Source organism: Camponotus vicinus, unplaced genomic scaffold, assembly GCF_025532165.1.
Source record: "Camponotus vicinus isolate PSW18456_S1 unplaced genomic scaffold, iyCamVici1.0 SCAF_10, whole genome shotgun sequence".
In the NCBI taxonomy this organism is placed as follows: domain Eukaryota; kingdom Metazoa; phylum Arthropoda; class Insecta; order Hymenoptera; family Formicidae; genus Camponotus; species Camponotus vicinus.
The window spans coordinates 16,357,888-16,376,925 of record NW_028141946.1 but is presented as its reverse complement, the minus strand read 5'-3'; the positions used below and the strand labels follow the sequence as shown (position 1 = coordinate 16,376,925).

Below are 19,038 nucleotides of genomic sequence, written 5' to 3'. Positions count from 1 at the left end.
TGATTATAGGGTTTTCAGGATAATTTTCGAAGTTATTACTATCAACTACATATTTTACTTATACTAGTGTTTGCGACGGTTGATTCGGAATCGTCGGAGGATGGCTCGGGCGAATTGGCAATTAGAGTATTATTAGTTAAATCGGAAGAATCTTCCTCAATAAATTGGACTTGTTTAGATGTCGCTTTAGGAGTAGATGTGTAAGGGAGTAGAAATAGATCGAGTGTTTTTCGGTTTACTATCGCTCTAATGCAGTTTTATAAAGATCTTCTATTTCGTCTTTATTGACTTTACTTCGAGTCCCGTCACTCATTTCGGTTTCCAAGATCGCACATTTCAATCCCGGACGAGCCTCCAAAATTTATTAGTATGTTACGTCCAGACCCTTGAAAGATCGAGCCATCTGGAAAGACGCAACCTACTTACCCGGTGACACATTTCGCGGGCGTGTGTATAGATCCGGTCGAGCGCACTGTCAGGGGCTTGGCAGAGCTCAGTGATCGGAATGGTCCCTTTAACTCTGTGAGTGTCCTAGACCATTACGCTCGTCGGTCCCTTTTCGGTAAAAGAATCGAATCTCTTTTACTCAGGACGGGACCCTGTGCGATTTCGGGATTCAGGGAATGAGAACGGGTAGAAAAATAAATTAAGATTTTATCGTAAATTATAATTTATTCATTAATTAATTGTTTGAGAAATGAAACATATTTACATATAACCATTTTTTTTTTAAATGCAAAGATATAATTTTCTGTGTGTTGTTTTTGTGTGTGTGTTTTGTGTGTGGGGGAATTTCGCGGGTGTTACATAAGTTCGGGGGTCATCAGCCAGGATAAATAGAGGGAAGAAATCTAACCTTAATAAATTAATCCTGGCTGGATTTTACAAATTTATTTCCTGTTATTTAAAATTTTGCTATCTAAACATGTGTATTATAAAGCGAAAGGGGAGAGGACAAAGGGTCAAGGATTTTCAAATTGGATAGTGGACGGAGGGAATTTTTTCCACAGAGCTTGGATTGGAACTCCTAGTGGAAATCGGGAACCGGGGAGGTACCAGAGGATGATGGAGTTGGAAGGGGCGGTGGTTAGGTAATGCAATAATTCCTCGTCTCCACTATCCACATCAGTGTGTGTGTGTGTGCGTACACATTCTTACACACACACACTGATTGTTACAGTCATCGCGTATAGCAATCAGCTGATCGCGGCGAGTGCCCCACGTAATTGCCTATATCGCGCCGTCTCTGCCTACCTCTTGTACTCGTTCCGTAAGTAGTTAACTATTTTCCTTTATAGTTTAAAAACTAAGCTCCGGGCAAAATTTTGCAAGAGGAAAAATCGTCTTAGAATTCATTCAAGAATTTGATATTTTAAAGACAAACGTTTGTTCAGAATCACCCTGTATACGCGGGTTAGGTTGCGTTCTTCTACGCGCTATCATTATTCTTAAGAAGAATCGCTTTGCATTCTAAATGCAAGTCGATCCTTGGTTTCTTTCTTCCACGATATCGTTTCGAGGAAAGAAAAGAATCGTGGAGTCCACCGGACGTAACAATATGTATATGTATATGTATATGTATATGTATATGTATATGTATATGTATATGTATATGTATATGTATATGTATATGTATATGTATATGTGTATGAGAGTAGTTCAGATGTCAATATATAGTGATAACTATCTATATAATTTAAGTCACATTACAATAATTACTTTTGAAAGCACTTGACAAAAAGTATTATTTAAATTTCATCATTACGATATTTGTTATATACAGGATAGAGCTAATATCGTAAGAAATAAACCGGAAATAAGAGAGAAAGAAATTAAATATACGATTGATATGGTCGTAACGCACTCACCGAAACCACATTTGCCTTCGACTAAGAAATGTAATCCTCATACTGGAGTGATAATTGGTTGGAATTACAAATGTAAAGCTGCGTTCGTACAAAAAAAAATTAAAATCTGTAGCCCCACATCTCAGCGAATGCTATGAAACTCGGCACATGTGCTTCTGCAAATGTTATACTTACAAATCAGGCAATTCCAAATTTACCTATCAACCGCACTATACAATTCTTGCGGAAAATAATATAGTATGTTATGCACCACAAGGTATGTATAAGATATTAGTAGCATTCTCTCTTATAAATTATATATATTTTATATGATTTTTCATTTCTTTATACATGTGCACAAATATATAAAATATATATTTTTTATTTTAGATACTGTATCAAGTTGTCCACCAAAATGGATAAATAATGTAGAGATAGGGCGATACTTTTCTCATTTCGAAGGCACTCATTACGTACCAACTGAAAACTTGTCAAAAAATTATCCAACTGATATCTCTATTATGCACGAAGTACTTTCTGGTCGATAGTGTGTACAATAAAATTTAGGATTTATAATATACGTATTTTAAAATCATATATAAATAATTTTTTAACTTTTTTCTATGATGATATTGCAATATTGTAGATATTATAAGATTAAAAAAAAGTGCAATGTTATATTGTATTATAAAAAATAAATTATATTAAGAATATATGTAGAATTCTTTTTTTATATATGTGCCAATAAATTTTTGTGAATCCAACTTAATCTTAACTAGTCAAACTTTTTTATTGATGAACTAACTGGAATTTCCATCTTAATTTTTACTTAATTTTTTTTCCATCTTTATTTTTACTTAAAATTTATAACTTGTGGATTTATAATTATTAGTATACTGTAGTATGAAGATTAGAATTATTCGGGAAAATGTGCACGCCACATTACTGCGAGATATTGCATCGTCGTAGCATCGTCTGTGCATCGATTATGAAATGGTTTATATAATCTCATATGTTATTTAATACATTTTATAATGCATAATATCATATATATCTATAAAATGTTGTCAGTATTTGGTGATCTTTCGAAATGATAGACCGTACTTGTGTGTAAATATTATACATTATTAGCTTTATTATGTAAATATAGTGGAGATAGAGTAATAATTATAGTTCATCTTTACAATTGCATACTTTTGTAATCATCAATATAATTTGAATATATAATAAGTCATTAAATATGTTACGTCCAGCCGACTCCACGATTCCTTCCTGTCATGAAGTTGCGATAACGATCGTTCGATTATTGATAAGCAAAATCATTGATCAAATAGGGCCTCTCGCGCATCATAATAATCTATATTTGTCATCTAATATCTATAAGTAATCATGAAAAAACTCGCAAGAAATACTAACAATTAAGCAACACCGATCCCTTTAACATATAATTACCTGAAGATAAGAAATACAGGCAGAGCAATAAAGAAATATATGGACGATAAAACAACATAGACCTCCCTCTGTAAATAGAAATAGTAACATTTCGAAACTTATCAGGGAAGAAAATAAGAAATCGATGACGAATTTAGCCGACCTAAACCGACAAATCTAATCAACAATAGCTAGAAAAATCTTACAAAAATTCGAAACCTTAGACACCTGAACATATTTTGTGAATCTAATCGAAGGATAAGATACGTACCGGAAAAGTAAACCGAATCGGGTATAAAAAGAGAAGCTCTCAAGGAGCATCGGTTACTCCAATCAGTTATTTCAGTCAGTCACTTCAGTCAGTCACTTCAGATCAATCAGTTCAATGGGACACATCAGATCAGTTAGTCACTTCAGATCAGTCAGTTCAGTTCGTCATTGGTCTTACAGTCCATCCTCAGTTTGCGTGATATGGACACACACTTTCGGTCATTGAACAAGCGCCACAAGCATCCCATCATCCTCGATGCTAAAGACCAGGAGTCCACTGAGAGTCGCAACTCAATCACCACTAACATCTTTTATTGCAAAAAAAAAGTCAATCTGATCTTTAATTTATTTCTTTTTCTTCTTCTCTGCTTATAATTTTTATATCTGACGTTGACTCTTAATGGAATCCTCTTTCTTCCCCTCCTTCTTCTATACACATCCACAATTAAGTTGTATTTACAAGAAAAACCTAAAAATCATTGTAATCTCCAGTCGAACATAAAGATAAAAACAGCATCCTCCCTTAATCTGTTCGACTGACGACCTCCGCACTTATATAACACCCGCAAGAAAACACATACTCACACACTCTCATCACACAAGATATAGCGCATTTAGCATAGACATTATAATCATGCCATCGGAGGGATACCAGTACTGCCTGACTATGGTAGACCGATACTCTCGCTGGCCAGAAGCTGTTCCCCTGCACGACCAAGAAGCTTCAACCGTCGCACGTGCTCTCTACGATGGATGGATATCTCGATTTGGCACGCCGTTGAGAATAACTACAGATCAAGGTAGACAATTTGAGTCATACCTTTTCAAGCAGTTGAATCGTTTGTTAGGTACGACTCACTTGAGGACAACTACATATCACCCCTCAGCCAACGGCATGGTCGAACGCCTTCACCGTCAACTAAAGGCAGCGATCACGTGCCAGCAGCAACATCGATGGACACAGAACCTTCCGACCGTCTTGCTGGGCATCCGCTCAGCCTGGAAAGAAGACTTGCAAGCCACGGCAGCCGACATGGTCTACGGGCAGTCACTACGCCTGCCGGGCGAGTTCTTAGGCTCCCTACACCACGATGACGCAGCAGACAACGTGACAGACTTCATCAAGGAGCTACGCCAACACCTGCGGGAATTGAGGCCGTCGAACGTGTCTCGCCACGGCACGGGTAACACGTTTGTTTTCAAGGACCTCGCTACCTCACAGGAAGTCTTTGTACGGCATGATGACCTCAAATAGCCTTTGCAACAACCATATGATGGCCCGTACAAAGTGATTAAACGAGCAGGAAAGACGTTCGTTGTTCGCATGAACGGTCGTGATGTTACGGTCTCTATCGACCGCCTTAAACCAGCGTACATCATGGCCGATGACCCAGTCGCTTCTCAGGAAGGCAATAACGACGAGGACGCTCCAGGCCTCACCGAGAAGGACGCAGCAATCACAGACCCACCGAACACACAGAGATACACACAGCAAACAGCAACACAAGAGAGCTCAACCAAGCACACAACCAAGTCTGGTAGACGTGTCCGCTTCCCGGACCGGCTACAAAGAGGATTTTCGTAATTCTTTGTTTTTATCGTTAAACACTAGCAGGGGGGTACTGTAGGGACGATTGTCTCCTACGCCGCCTCTGTTACACACACACGTACATATTTACTCACGTATACTATATAAATTCTAATCCCGGCATGCATGCATCCGACATCCGCTTTCACTTTTGTAAATTTTACAACCCTTGCATGTTATGCAGCCTTCCATCGATCCCTTACATCGCCGATTAACATATGGCAAACACACGGCTTTTCCTACACAACGGTTACTCGTCCCTCCGAGAATCTTTCCGATTATAAAAACTTTCTCCCGGATCATGCATGCTGAATCCTGGTTTTCCAGGATTCATTCAGTATCCCGCTTTCGAAGAGTGAATATCAAGTCTCAAGAGAATCTATCTCGCGCCTATCGATAGCTCACATCACGCCCTCAGACAGTACACACGTGACTACATACAATATACAAGCGCCGCTCAGGTTATAGATCAAAATAAATTCAGAGTTAGTTAATTGAGAAGCGTTAATTTCTTGCATCCCGAGATCACCCATATATAAATAAATGTAAAAATTTGTAACTAAATTTCTCTATTAATTAATTAATCTGCACTCATTCCTAGTCATTAAAGGTCGCGCATTGGTCCCATCCCGTGTAAAAGGGATTGGATTCCCTTACCGAAAAGGGGACCACCGAGCAAACGCTCGAAGCAGAGTAATAGCGACTTAACGAGAGTCGTTTACCTGTTTTCGAGTCTCAAAATTCGCTCGACTCTCCTGCTGCGACTTCGGGAAAAAACTATCTGTGTCACGTCCTTCCTTCGACCCATCCTTCTCCGGGCCTGGACGTAACATACGATAAAATTTTGGAGGCTCGTCCGGGATATTGAATGTGCAATCTTTAAAATTGGAAGAATAAGTGAAGGAATTAGAAGTAAAGCTGACAAAAACGAGGTAGAGAAGAATTTTTCACTTGCTCGAGAAGCTTATTCTAGAAAACTAGGAACACGATACACTTCTACTCCTAAATCATCAACCTCTAAATCCACTCCCGAAAATATCAACCTTTCATTAAACGAGACAGTAATCGAAAAAGAAAAATTTAGTATTATCAATATTATATATATTGATATATATAATATATAGTAATATTGATAGCTTGTTAATATCCGATTCTTGCGATATAACTATTAAACCTTGTGCTGATTTTAAAGATTCTAGGATCAAAGATAATTTAACAATGACGCAGCATAATCCTTTCGCTACTCTGAAGTACGCGGTAGAGGCCGTTCCTTATTTTGACGGTCAAAATATTAAGTTATTTTATTGAAGTTATTTTATTGAAGGATGTGAGGAAGCGAAGTCTATGTTGCCTAGCGAAGCTGAATCTCAATTTACAAAAATAATAAGAACCAGAATAATAGGAGAAGCTCGCCGTACCATACAAGATCAAAATTTCGACAGCGTATCTCAATTAACTAAATACCTGAAACAAATTTATGGCCCTTCGAAAAACGTATATCAGTTACAAGGAGAACTAGGGTGTATATATTAGAAGAACGAAGAAGATGTAGTCACGTACGCGAATAGAGTAAAAATTCTCGGAAAACAAATACTCAAGGCATATCAAACTTCAGGAAGCGTATCATCTGACCATAATATTAAAGTTTCATTAGAGAAAGACATGTGCAATTGCTTCATTAGAGGTTTAAAACCAGAAATTGAGCAACGAATCGCGAGAAACTTAGATGTACACACGATGATTGCCGACGCCTTGAGAAAGAACTCCGCGCAATGATAGATTTACGACAGGGAAGCGACGGTAGTTCGGGTAAACGAGAAACTTGTCAGATCTGTTACAAAGAAGGACATGTAGGCAGTAATTGTAGAAAATTATTACGAACCTCTCAACCAGTCAATAATTTAACGGGTCAAGGAACCGAAATTTTGATTTGTCAAATTTGTAAAAAACGTGGTCACGGAGCTGATAAATGTTGGTTTCACGATCCACAATCATATCAGTCAGTAACCATGAGACAAGAAAGAACGATCTGTCAGCTATGTTCAAAATCTGGCCACGATGCAAAATCATGCCGAAATAATATTAATAACAAAATCAATAAAGTAATTTGCCAATGATGTGAAAAATCCGGCCACTCAGCTAACAACTGCTGGAGAAAACAGAACGAACAACGGTATACGGAAAACAACATTCGAGTCACGTGTCAAATTTGTAACAATTTTGGACATACCGCTAAAGATTGTCAATCGAAAATTCATCAAATCGAATCGAGAAACGCATTATTCTGCCGTTATTGTAAAGAACAAGGCCATGTCTTCGAAGATTGTCAGACTCTTGCTAGTAATAATCGAAGGAAAAAAGATAACCAAGGAAACCTCAACAGCCTTTCAACATAAAACATAACAGAGACCCAAGTAAACTTTATACCCGCCTATGTTTCGGAAAATTAGGTAGACTGCCGAATAATAAATGCACGACCTGTGACAGTAAATCTTGACAAACAAGGTCGCGTGCCTACTGTTCGAGTCAATATAGATAATATATCTACGCCCATAATTTTTATGTTAGACACAGGATCCGGTCCAAATTTAATCAAAGAAAACTCTATACATGAAAAAATAAATATTAATTTCACAAATATATTAAAATTAAACGGTATAAATAATTATCCAACGTACACACTCGGAGAGATCACGTTAAATATTTTTGAAATTCCTGTATGTCTTTCCATATAGTATCTTGCGATTTTCCTATTTCACAATCTGGAATATTAGGGAATGATTTCTTCAAATAAACTCTGTCCAAAATAGATTATGCTCAAAAGAATTTAATTGTCTCTGGAAATAATATATCTTTATTCTCGGCGGAAACCATAGTAGTATTTCCACGATCAGAATCATCATTCTACGTCAGAATAGAAAATCCCGAAATAAGGTAGGATATATACCAAAAATAAAGATAGCACATGGAATTTATTTAGGAGATACCATTGTGGAAAACATTTTTGGAAAAGCATATTTCAATGTTATAAGCACTCTAGATGAAGAAACAGAAGTACAAGTTCCGACCCTGTATTTAAAACCATTGAACGAAGTATTCGACGATTAGACATCAAAGTTAGAAGACTTAAACAACTTAGAAGAACCAATCCATACAAAGGAAGAGATTAAACATAAAGCATTTAACAAAACGTCTGAAGAATTCAACTACAAAAGTGAGGTGGAAATCGAAGACGAAAACAAAAATAAAGACTATCAAGACGATGTTAGTATCGAAGAAACTCGAAATAAAAACAAAAAAGAAATACTAAATCAAGGAAAAAATAAAATTAAGAACAAAAATAAAAATAAAATAAAAACAAAATTTGTTGGATATATGTAAAAATTTCTTTTGTAATCACAGTTTCTTTTTGTGTTATGAGGTTGGTCACAATGTCTGGCTGGCGCTGCCGCCACGCTTACCGCGCGTCCCTTTTGCTTTTGTCTCCTTCCGTGCGTCGACGTGTGCAGACGTGTGCTTGTCGCTTATGTATTAAAAGTCTAACATAAAGAACCAAAGAGTTACCAAAAAGACTAAAGTTTATATATAATACTAATTATAAGCTCAAATAAGTTTAATAATAAAGTTCTGCATTTCTCAGAGGAGTGTGTTAAACCTAATCTTATATTTCACGCTAACCAAAACCACGTGCTCTAACAAAATTAAGAAAAAGGAAGATAAGGAAATTGCAAATTATGAAGATGGAACAGAACGTGAAGATGAAGATAAAAATCATCAACATAATCTTATTATCGAGGAAATACTAAATGAAAATAAAGAAGAAATATTAAATCAAGGAGAAAACAAAAATGAAATTAAAAACAAAATTGAACATGAAAATAAAGAAAACAAAAATGAAAAGAAAAATAAGAAAATAAATTCAAAAATCCTAGAAGAGGCAAATTACTAGACCTCTTTAGAGGAGACTAATTTTAGGATTTCGGAGGGAAATTTCCAAACCTCGACAGAAAATCCTGGCTCTGTCGATTGTAAGGAGGGAAGTTACCAAACCTCGTTACACACAATTCGACATCTTCTTATTTTAAAAAGGGGAGCAATTCTTTATCCCCCCTAGATATCGAATTCCCAGAGATGATTGAATTATTTTCAAAAAATAACGATAATGAATTAGAAATTTCTTTAAAAAATCTCCTTGAAACGGTTCAAAGACAGACTCGAAAAAACAAAAAACTAAAAATTAAAAGTTTCCAAAAGCACAAACCGTCTTCAAAAATTTCCACGTCCTTATTAAATAAATCTCAAGAAATTATAAATAACTTTAGGCAATGCAAATCTAAGTATAATGAAAAACAAGACACTATCAGAAATGTATTATTCAAAAATCTCCAAAAAGTGGAATACAATGAAACAAGAAACAAGAAATTTTTAAATTCAGACAATCCAGAAGACATAGAGACAAATTTTGAAATATTAGTGAGATCTAATAGCAAGGAAAAGAAAAGCAGAAAACTAAATAAATCTCCTGGATTACAAATCACAGAAAAGATTTTAATATACAATTTCCCTAAACAAGATAGATTACAGACAAAGGATCAAATAAAATTGAAAAATGACATGAAACTTGAAGAAAGAAATGATCCACCGGGCAAGAATTATCACACAAGAAAAGAAGATAAAAAAGAAGGAAATGAAAGATAAGAAAAGAAGATAAAAAAGAATGGAAATGAAATAAAAGAAGAGGACACAGGAGAGAACGATAAAAATTTAGAAAAAGGGAGAACTTATTAATATTATACTAAAAAATAAGTAATATTATAGATTTCAGCAAACTATTTTCATGTAAAAAAATAATATAGCGTATTTTATTGATACTCATGAAAAACCTTTAGACTCTAATTCTGAATAACTATTTGTACTGAACAAATTCTCAAATCTAAAATCCTTCGTATTAGACACATTCAAAAAATTAATATGCTGATCTTATAGAACTCTAGATTTTAAAATAATAATGATTACTTACGAATTTCACATATTGATTCAAACAATTAAATAATAATTAATAATAATAAATAATAATAATTACTTTGAGGTTTTAGATAAATTTAAGAAATAGAAGCCAAATCGTAATAATAACAATCTTAACAATTAAATTTTATTAAATATATTGAATTATAGGATAAACTCGATAATCATCGTCACGATTCTCATCGTGTAAAATAAGAGAGAAAATGAGCAAAAACATTATATAATATCATTATCAAGTTAAGTAATATATACTAAGAACATAATACAAATACATACATATACACGTATGTACATTATATATTTAGACATACTTACACACATATATATATTAGACATATAGAAATACTATAAACATTATAGCATTTAATATTAATCCACTACATCAAAATCTCATTAGCTTACATAACTAAAACAAAACTATCTTTTCTAACACATTTTGACTTATAAAATAGAACAATATTATCTGATCAATGAAAGGAAAAGAAGTGGCGGATACAAAAAATATTATATATAAAGAACTACACCAGCATTCATCATTTCTCAGCAGCCGAAGCTATCATTGCGCTATACATTCAGCTATAACTAACCAGCTTTAGGCAAATGAAGATATTCTACTGTTGGATTCTGCATATAAGAACGATTGGAATTCCAACAAATGGCTAAAAGAAAACATTATCCGCAACGAATAAAAAAAATCGAATATACCGAAAATCTTCTCAGCAGGTAGCAATTGTATTTAACCAGAGGATACTAATAACTGGACAGATGAAACAAAACTTTCTTTTCAGAGTGATAAAACTCTGGAATCGTTGACGTTGATCAGGTAAACATTTATAAGACTTTACATCTCTTCCATTTGATTATATATATATATATATATATGAAGGCAAATGCATATATGAGAAAAGATAGTTTCGTATTAAAACTTTTTAGCAAACATGTGAAATAGAGTTACCTTTATTGTAAGAAAAGTTCTTGTATTATTATCAGAAAAGTTATAAGATAATAAGTAACATAAAATCAGGCAACATGCTAGTAAATATCATTAACAGAATAAGTAAGATAAAAATAATAATATAAGCATAAAGATATATATATATATATATATATATATATATATTTAAAAAAATAAAATAGTAATTAATAATAATGATAATAAAAAAAAGAGAATGAGAGACTTTTATATTAAATAATAATTATAATAAATAATATTAAATAATATTAAATTATAGTATCATTAAAAGTAGAGTATTATAAAAAAATGTTTACATAAAAAATGTAAAAGACGGACGAAAGAATGAAGGAAAAGGATTTGATGATCATCTCCTCTTTCCTCCTTCTTAATAAACAAATTAACGCGTGCATACACTTCTAACACGAAATAAGAGAGAGAATCGCGAAAGGAAGGAACTCATTCTCTCTGCAAATGTTGGATCCCCTTTTTTTGTCCCCAATATTTGTCTAAGGCCGGGGGTGTTACGTCCAGCCGACTCCACGATTCCTTTTTTTCATGAAGTTGCGGCAACGATCGTTCGATTACTGATAAGCAAAATCATTGATCAAATAGGGCCTCTCGCGCCTCATAATAATCTATATTTGTCATCGAATATCTATGAGTAATCACGAAAAAACACGCAAGAAATGCTAACAATGAAGTAACACCGATCCCCTTAACAAATAATTATCTGAAGATAAAAAATACAGGCAGAGCAATAGAGAAATATATCGACGATAAAACATAGATCTCCCTCTGTAAATAGAAATAGTAACATTTCGAAACTTATCAGGGAGGAAAATAAGAAATCGATTACAAATTTAACCGACCTAAACCAACAAATCTAATCAACAATAGCTAGATAAATCTTACAAAAATTCGAAACCTTAGACACCTGAACAAATTTTGTGAATCTAAAATCTAATCGAAGAATAAGACACATACCGGAAAAGTAAACCGAATCAGATATAAAAAGAGAAGCTCTCAAGGAGCATAGGGTCACTTCAGTCAGTTACTTCAGTCAGTCACTTCAGTCAGTTACTTCAGTCGGTCACTTCAGTCAATCACTTTAGATCAGTCAGTTCAATCGATCATATCAGTCAGTTCAGTTCGTCATTGGTTTTTAGCAGTCCATACTCAGTTTGCGTGATGCGGACACACACTTTCGGTCATCGAACAAGCGCCACAAGCATCCCATCATCCTCGATGTTAAAGACCAGGAGTCCACTGAGAGTCGCAACTCAACCACCACTAACGTCTTTTATTGCAAAGTCAATCTGATCTTTAATTTATTTTGTTTCCCTCTTCTTTGTTTATAATTTTTATATCTGACGTTGACTCTTAATGGAATCCTCTCTCTTCCCCACCATTTTCTACATACATCCACGATTAATTTTGTAGTTGCAAGAAAAACCTAAAAATCATTGTAATCTCCGGTCGAGCCTAGAGATAAAAATTAATATCCCCCCTTAATCTGCTCGACTGACGACCTCCGTACTCATGTAACATCCGCGAGAAAACACACACATATCCACTCACACACTCACACACACAAAGTATAGAGCACTTAATTATAATTTTTTTTTCATTCTTCTCTTATGTCTATAATTATCAATTATTTTTTTTTATATAAATAAATTTGTTACTAAATTTGTTAAATCAAAATTTGTAACTAAATTTCTTAATTAATTAATTACCCTGCTCTCATTCCTAATCACTAAAGATCGCGCATTGGTCCCGCCCCGTGTAAAAGGGATTAGATTCCCTTACCGAAAAGGGGACCACCAAGCGAACGCTAGAAGCGGAATAATAGCGACTTAACGAGAGTCGTTTACCTGTTTCTGAGTCACAAAATTCGCTCTACCCGAGTCGCTTATCGCCTGCTGCGACTTCGGGAAAGAACTATCTGTGTCACGTCCTTCCTTCGACCCATCCTTCTCCGAGCCTGGATGTAACACTTGATTCGTAAGTATAACATTTGCAGAAACACATGTGCCGAGTTTCACAGCACTCGCTGAGATGTGGAGCTACAGATTTTAATTTCTTTTGTACGAACGCAGCTTTACATTTGTAATTCCACCCAATTATCACTCCAGTATGAGGATTACATTTCTCAGTCGAAGGCAAATGTGGTTTCGGTGAGTGCGTTACGATCATACCAATAGTATATTTAATTTTTTTCTTTATTTCCGGTTTACTCCTCACGGTGTTAAATCTATCCTGTATATAACAGATATCGTAATAATGAAATTTACATAATACTTCTTGTCAAGTGTTTTCAAAAGTAATTATTGTAACGTGACTTAAATTATATAAATAGTTTTCACTATATATAGATATCTGAACTACTCATATACACACACACACACACACACACACACACACACACACATATACAGTACATTATATACAATGATGACATATTATATACACTACCTTTATTGAATTTGTAATATTTCGATATTCATAATCGATATCTATATCTTCAATATCACTTTTTAAACATCGTGATAAGAAACTCATCAAGTTATTGACTTTCAAATTGTGAAGAATATTACAATGATTATTTATCAATTCACAGAAACGCGGAAGTTTGAACATCATCTTTTGTATTTGCTGAAAAACGATAGACACGTAAACAAGATTTCAATTATACAAAAGAAAATGAAAAGAACTTTACTTATTGCTTATAAAATACTGACTCATTGACTAATGTATTATTTACAAGAATTATAATTCGATCATTATCTTCATCAATTATTTCTTAAAATTAGTAAGAAAACTTTATATAAAAAATTGTTTACCGATATATCATATAATGGATCCACTGGATGCATAATGGAACAACTCCCATTGACAATGTTCAAGGGATACATAAGCGATTTCTCCATCATATAAAAAGATTCTGTCGATTGACAACCTTCTGTATAACTAAAAATAATAAAAAAATAATTATATATACATATATATTTATCTCAAATAGATTGAAAAGCTCTCAAGCTAAAATTGTATACTAACTACTTTTATTCCCGTACGATTGCCGTTACAAAATCATCTTCGTCATATCCACAGTGTAGAAAGCAACGTAAACCAAGTCTTCTAACTATATTGTGGTATCCAATAGTCAGAAGAAATTCTTGATAATATCTTAGAATCTATATCATTAAATTTTATTAGAAAAATTATCTTGAACATTTATAAGATATAAAGTTATGTTTGCGCAATGCATAACAAAATATTATTATAATTTAATATAATATAAAATAACTTACATAATCCATATATTTAGTTTTAACATCCAATATTTCAAATAAATGAACAACACCTGTTCCGGAAAACATAATTTCTTAAATAATATACATAATTTATGTCGATTCTGTTGATTCCCAGAAGTTATCATTGATGTTGTTTTCTCTCCAAAAAGAAAATTGCTCAGAAGATAGAGAGAATGCAGAATGCTTAGGATATTCAGCTTTTAGGCAAGATAGTACTTTTTGCACAATATTCTCTAACCATATATCAATGATTGAATAAGTTACATATGGTAGAAAATATTGTGCGATGATTGTAAGTTGTCTTTCTAAAAGTAGCTTTTCCTTTGGCATGTACATAAATACGTTTTGTTTATATATTAGTTGATACTGTTTTATCCAATGATAAATTAAGCCAAAATTATACATAACTGTCAAATTAGAATCGTGCCTGAAAAAAGTTTACATATTTTTTTAATTGTACAATATATATTTACTTTAATTTATAACGTTAATGGCAATTTGGTTTATTAAATTTTACCGTAATAGTAATTGTGTTGAAACAATTCTATTTATATCGTCCAAGATAAAACGGTAAATTATAGAATCTTCAGTTATGGAACGCAAAAGACTATTTAATTCCATTTTTTTGGTACCGCATAAGTTACTGTGAGACATAACGCGATGTGATGATTAATGAGACGTAACGCCGCAATTTTTCCATACATTTTATACTTTCTTCTAAATGATCACAAAATTCCGTCAGTCTCTCTTCGCTATGCCTTTTTTCCGAAAAAGAAAATCTAAAATTAAAAAAAAATTCTCCAGAAATATGTTAAACAACAAATATCAGCGATAAATTATAGATATACGATATACTTTTTCACATATATTTTTAATTACACGCACACGCACACACACATACATATTCATATTCAGACTAAATTAAAGAAATTATAAATATATATTTTTCTATTTAATAAAGAAATATATGTAAAGAAAATATACATAAGGGAGGAGGGACATTTAGCACGTTTTTTGATTCCCACAGGATTTTCAAAAAACATTTTTTATATTGTATGATTATAAAGAGTGTTAAAAATAACTATTAGAGAAAACTGTAAAAACCATTATAAATAACCATGAGAAAAAATTCCATCCACCAAAATCAAGCGACGCGGTAGCGTCGCGACGTCAAGTACATAAAAAACAGGTCCGAGCATTGAGTTGAGAGTCACTGTTCTCGACGCGGCGCTACCAAGTAGCTTATCCGGAATTTTACGTCAAGTAAACTTTCGATTAAGATATTTAATAAACTAAAGCCGTAATAAAAAATCTAATGACACTTTTATTATATAATGTGAATATAAGCTTTCGATTGCGACCAGTTTGAATAAAATCGGTGCAGTCAATCCTGAGAAATGATGAATATCAGAATTGTGACATTTTTCGTTTTTCTCCAGGTTCAGACTCACGTACATATGTTCGCACGCACATACTCAAAGCGAGTTTGTCCCTCAAGCGGCGTTCACAGCGTGCGTATACGATTATTGCTTCGATATGTACAATGCTTTAAGAGAGAAAATCATATGCGTGCATACGTGTGATATGTATATGTATGTGTGTACGTACGTGTGAGAGATTAATTTATTGAAGTATAGTGCGGAATAGTGTAAAACAAGGAAGAGAAGTGACAGGTTAAGCAGTCAGATTATTTGTTTAAAAACACAGATTATAAGAAGATAAATAAGAGTAAATAAATAAAAGTATAGTCTAGAACAAGGAAGAGAAGTAGTGTGTAATAATGTATCAAGGAAGAGAAGTGACATATTAAAAGTTATTGTCAAGCGACGCAGCAGCGTCGCGACGCCAAGTACATTTATTAGTATTATATAAAAACACAGATTTGTGACACTTAACGACAACCAAGTGGACTGTGAATTTTGTAATATTCATCAATCAAAAGGTAAATATTGTGAAATTTTTCTCATTTCTGTTTAGACATAATATATTTTGACATATTATATATTAATCTTAATAAAGAGAATAGACAGTTATCATTTTGTGGAATATAATTATTATGTAATTTATAATGATATATGTATGTGTGTGTAGAAATTTACATATTTGACTGCGCAACCATAATTATAGTTACATAGACATTTATTACATTTGCCTGCATAGACACAAATATAGTACGCAGAAATATTCCTACATGTATAATGATAATTATATATATATATATATATATATATATATATATATATATATACATATGTGTGTGGTGTGTGTGTGTAGAAATTTACATATTTGACTGCACAATCATAATTATAGTTACATAGACATTTATTACATTTGCCTGCGTAGACACAAATATAGTTACGCAGAAGTATTCCCTACATGTACAATTTTATATATGTATATATATATATATATATATATATATATATATATATATATAAATATTCCTTTATATTAATTGTCTTATCGTTCAATTAAATCTAAACTTCTAAAACTTTCTTTGATTCTTCATACGTGAAACAAAATTTTATTTTATAATAAAGAATAATGCAATAATAATGAAATCTATAATAGTAAATATGTAATGATAAAAACTTAATTAAATCAATAATAATTTTGACTTGTAATATATAATAATATAGTATACAGGAACTAAAAGGGACAAAATAATTTAATACCTACGGAAAAAATACGTATTGGTGCGAATACGTATAAAGTTATTAGTGGAATTTTTCATGAAGGTAAGAATATAATCGATGGACATTACACAAACATTGTACGTACTAAAAGTACCAAATGACAATTAATAAATGATTTAGTAATACAAAAGTGTAGTTGGCCTCGAAATGCTAAAAATGCATATATATTTTTTGCAGAAAAGATATAAATTTTACAAAAAGGTGTGAAATCCCTCTAAAAAAACCCTACAAAGGTAAAAAAAGTATGCCAAGTACATAAAAAATATTCCACCTTGTATGCAACAAAACGTTTAATAAAAAAATATCGCTAAAAATAATTTATAAAAATTTTCCCTCAAAAAATATATATAATTTTCCTAAAAAGAAAATCAAAACTAAATATGAAATCAATAATTAACTACCCAAGTACATTGAAGCAATTGATAGGATTTGTAATTTGAAATAAATTTATCACAAATTCTATCTTGCATTTATGTATTATAGATTCTCGACAAAATGAAAATGATTTTCAAAATAAGTTCAATACTTTGTATGATATATAAAAATACATTATTATGTGTGATCCAAATAAATATTTGTACAAAATATGAAATAGCACTAATATATTGCGGCTTTTATATTAGATTACAAATAGTAAGTCATGAAACTATTTAACACTTACTGCAATAACATCGACTGTATTAATCGCCAATTTTGAATTTAAAAGAGAAAAACTAATTGATTTGTTTTAAGATCATAAGTTTTACTAAGTAGACCTGGAATTAAAAGATTTAAGAAAAGTTACATACAAAAATTTTACCCGAGTTGTATTACAATTTATACATTTTTATTATTATGAAATATTTAATTTTGAAATTAATCATAAGCTTTGCCAAGTAAATTCGGAACTAAAAAAATTAAGACCAAAGCGACTTACAAAAACTTGGCGTGCTCGAGTCAAATTATAATACACATAATTTTACAAATTTACAAATATACATAATTTTACAAAGTTTGCGAATTATATACATGTAATTAATTTCAATTATAGATTAATACGACCCGAGCACGCTAAGTTTTTGTAAGTCGCTTTGGTCTTAATTTTTTTAGTTCCGAATTTACTTGGCAAAGCTTATGATTAATTTCAAAATTAAATATTTCATAATAATAAAAATGTGTAAATTGTAATACAACTCGGGTAAAATTTTTGTATGTAACTTTTCTTAAATCTTTTAATTCCAGGTCTACTTATTGTTAGTAAAACTTATGATCTTAAAACAAATCAATTAGTTTTTCTCTTTTAAATTCAAAATTGGCGATTAATACAGTCGATGTTATTGCAGTAAGTGTTAAATAGTTTCATGACTTACTATTTGTAATCTAATATAAAAGCCGCAATATATTAGTGCTATTTCATATTTTGTACAAATATTTATTTGGATCACACATAATAATGTATTTTTATATATCATACAAAGTATTGAACTTATTTTGAAAATCATTTTCATTTTGTCGAGAATCTATAATACATAAATGCAAGATAGAATTTGTGATAAATTTATTTCAAATTACAAATCCTATCAATTGCTTCAATGTACTTGGGTAGTTAATTATTGATTTCATATTTAGTTTTGATTTTCTTTTTAGGAAAATTATATATATTTTTTGAGGGAAAATTTTTATAAATTATTTTTAGCGATATTTTTTTATTAAACGTTTTGTTGCATACAAGGTGGAATATTTTTTATGTACTTTTAATTATTAGCTTAGATATATCTATGATACCCAAGTTCTTTTTCATGATTAATAAGTGACTAAGTTAATAAGTGAAATATTATCGCTTATATATTGTGCTCTGCCATCATAATTTTAGATTATAATATACATTATCTTTAAGGTAAAGGTAAATACAGTTTGTATTGAAAGAATTAAT

The 19,038-nt window shown here is 32.1% G+C and overlaps 1 protein-coding gene and 1 pseudogene across 2 annotated transcripts; one reads left to right on the top strand and one right to left on the bottom strand.

The window, feature by feature from the left end:
* Nucleotides 1-1,787: 1,787 nt before the first annotated feature.
* Nucleotides 1,788-2,474, top strand: LOC145961070 (uncharacterized; annotated as a pseudogene). The gene is made up of 2 exons (XR_014435551.1): nucleotides 1,788-2,124; nucleotides 2,238-2,474. The product of XR_014435551.1 is annotated as an uncharacterized LOC145961070 (transcript).
* Nucleotides 2,475-12,908: 10,434 nt separating this feature from the next.
* LOC145961069 (uncharacterized) lies at nucleotides 12,909-15,161 on the bottom strand. Its single transcript, XM_083080906.1, has 6 exons — nucleotides 14,948-15,161; nucleotides 14,428-14,857; nucleotides 14,174-14,310; nucleotides 13,960-14,086; nucleotides 13,592-13,771; nucleotides 12,909-13,375 (listed from the first exon to the last, which is right to left on the bottom strand). Exons 4-6 carry the CDS (start codon nucleotides 14,047-14,049, stop codon nucleotides 13,067-13,069), a joined length of 579 nt encoding a protein of 192 aa, XP_082937032.1. The 5' UTR covers nucleotides 14,050-14,086; nucleotides 14,174-14,310; nucleotides 14,428-14,857; nucleotides 14,948-15,161; the 3' UTR covers nucleotides 12,909-13,066.
* Nucleotides 15,162-19,038: the final 3,877 nt, after the last annotated feature.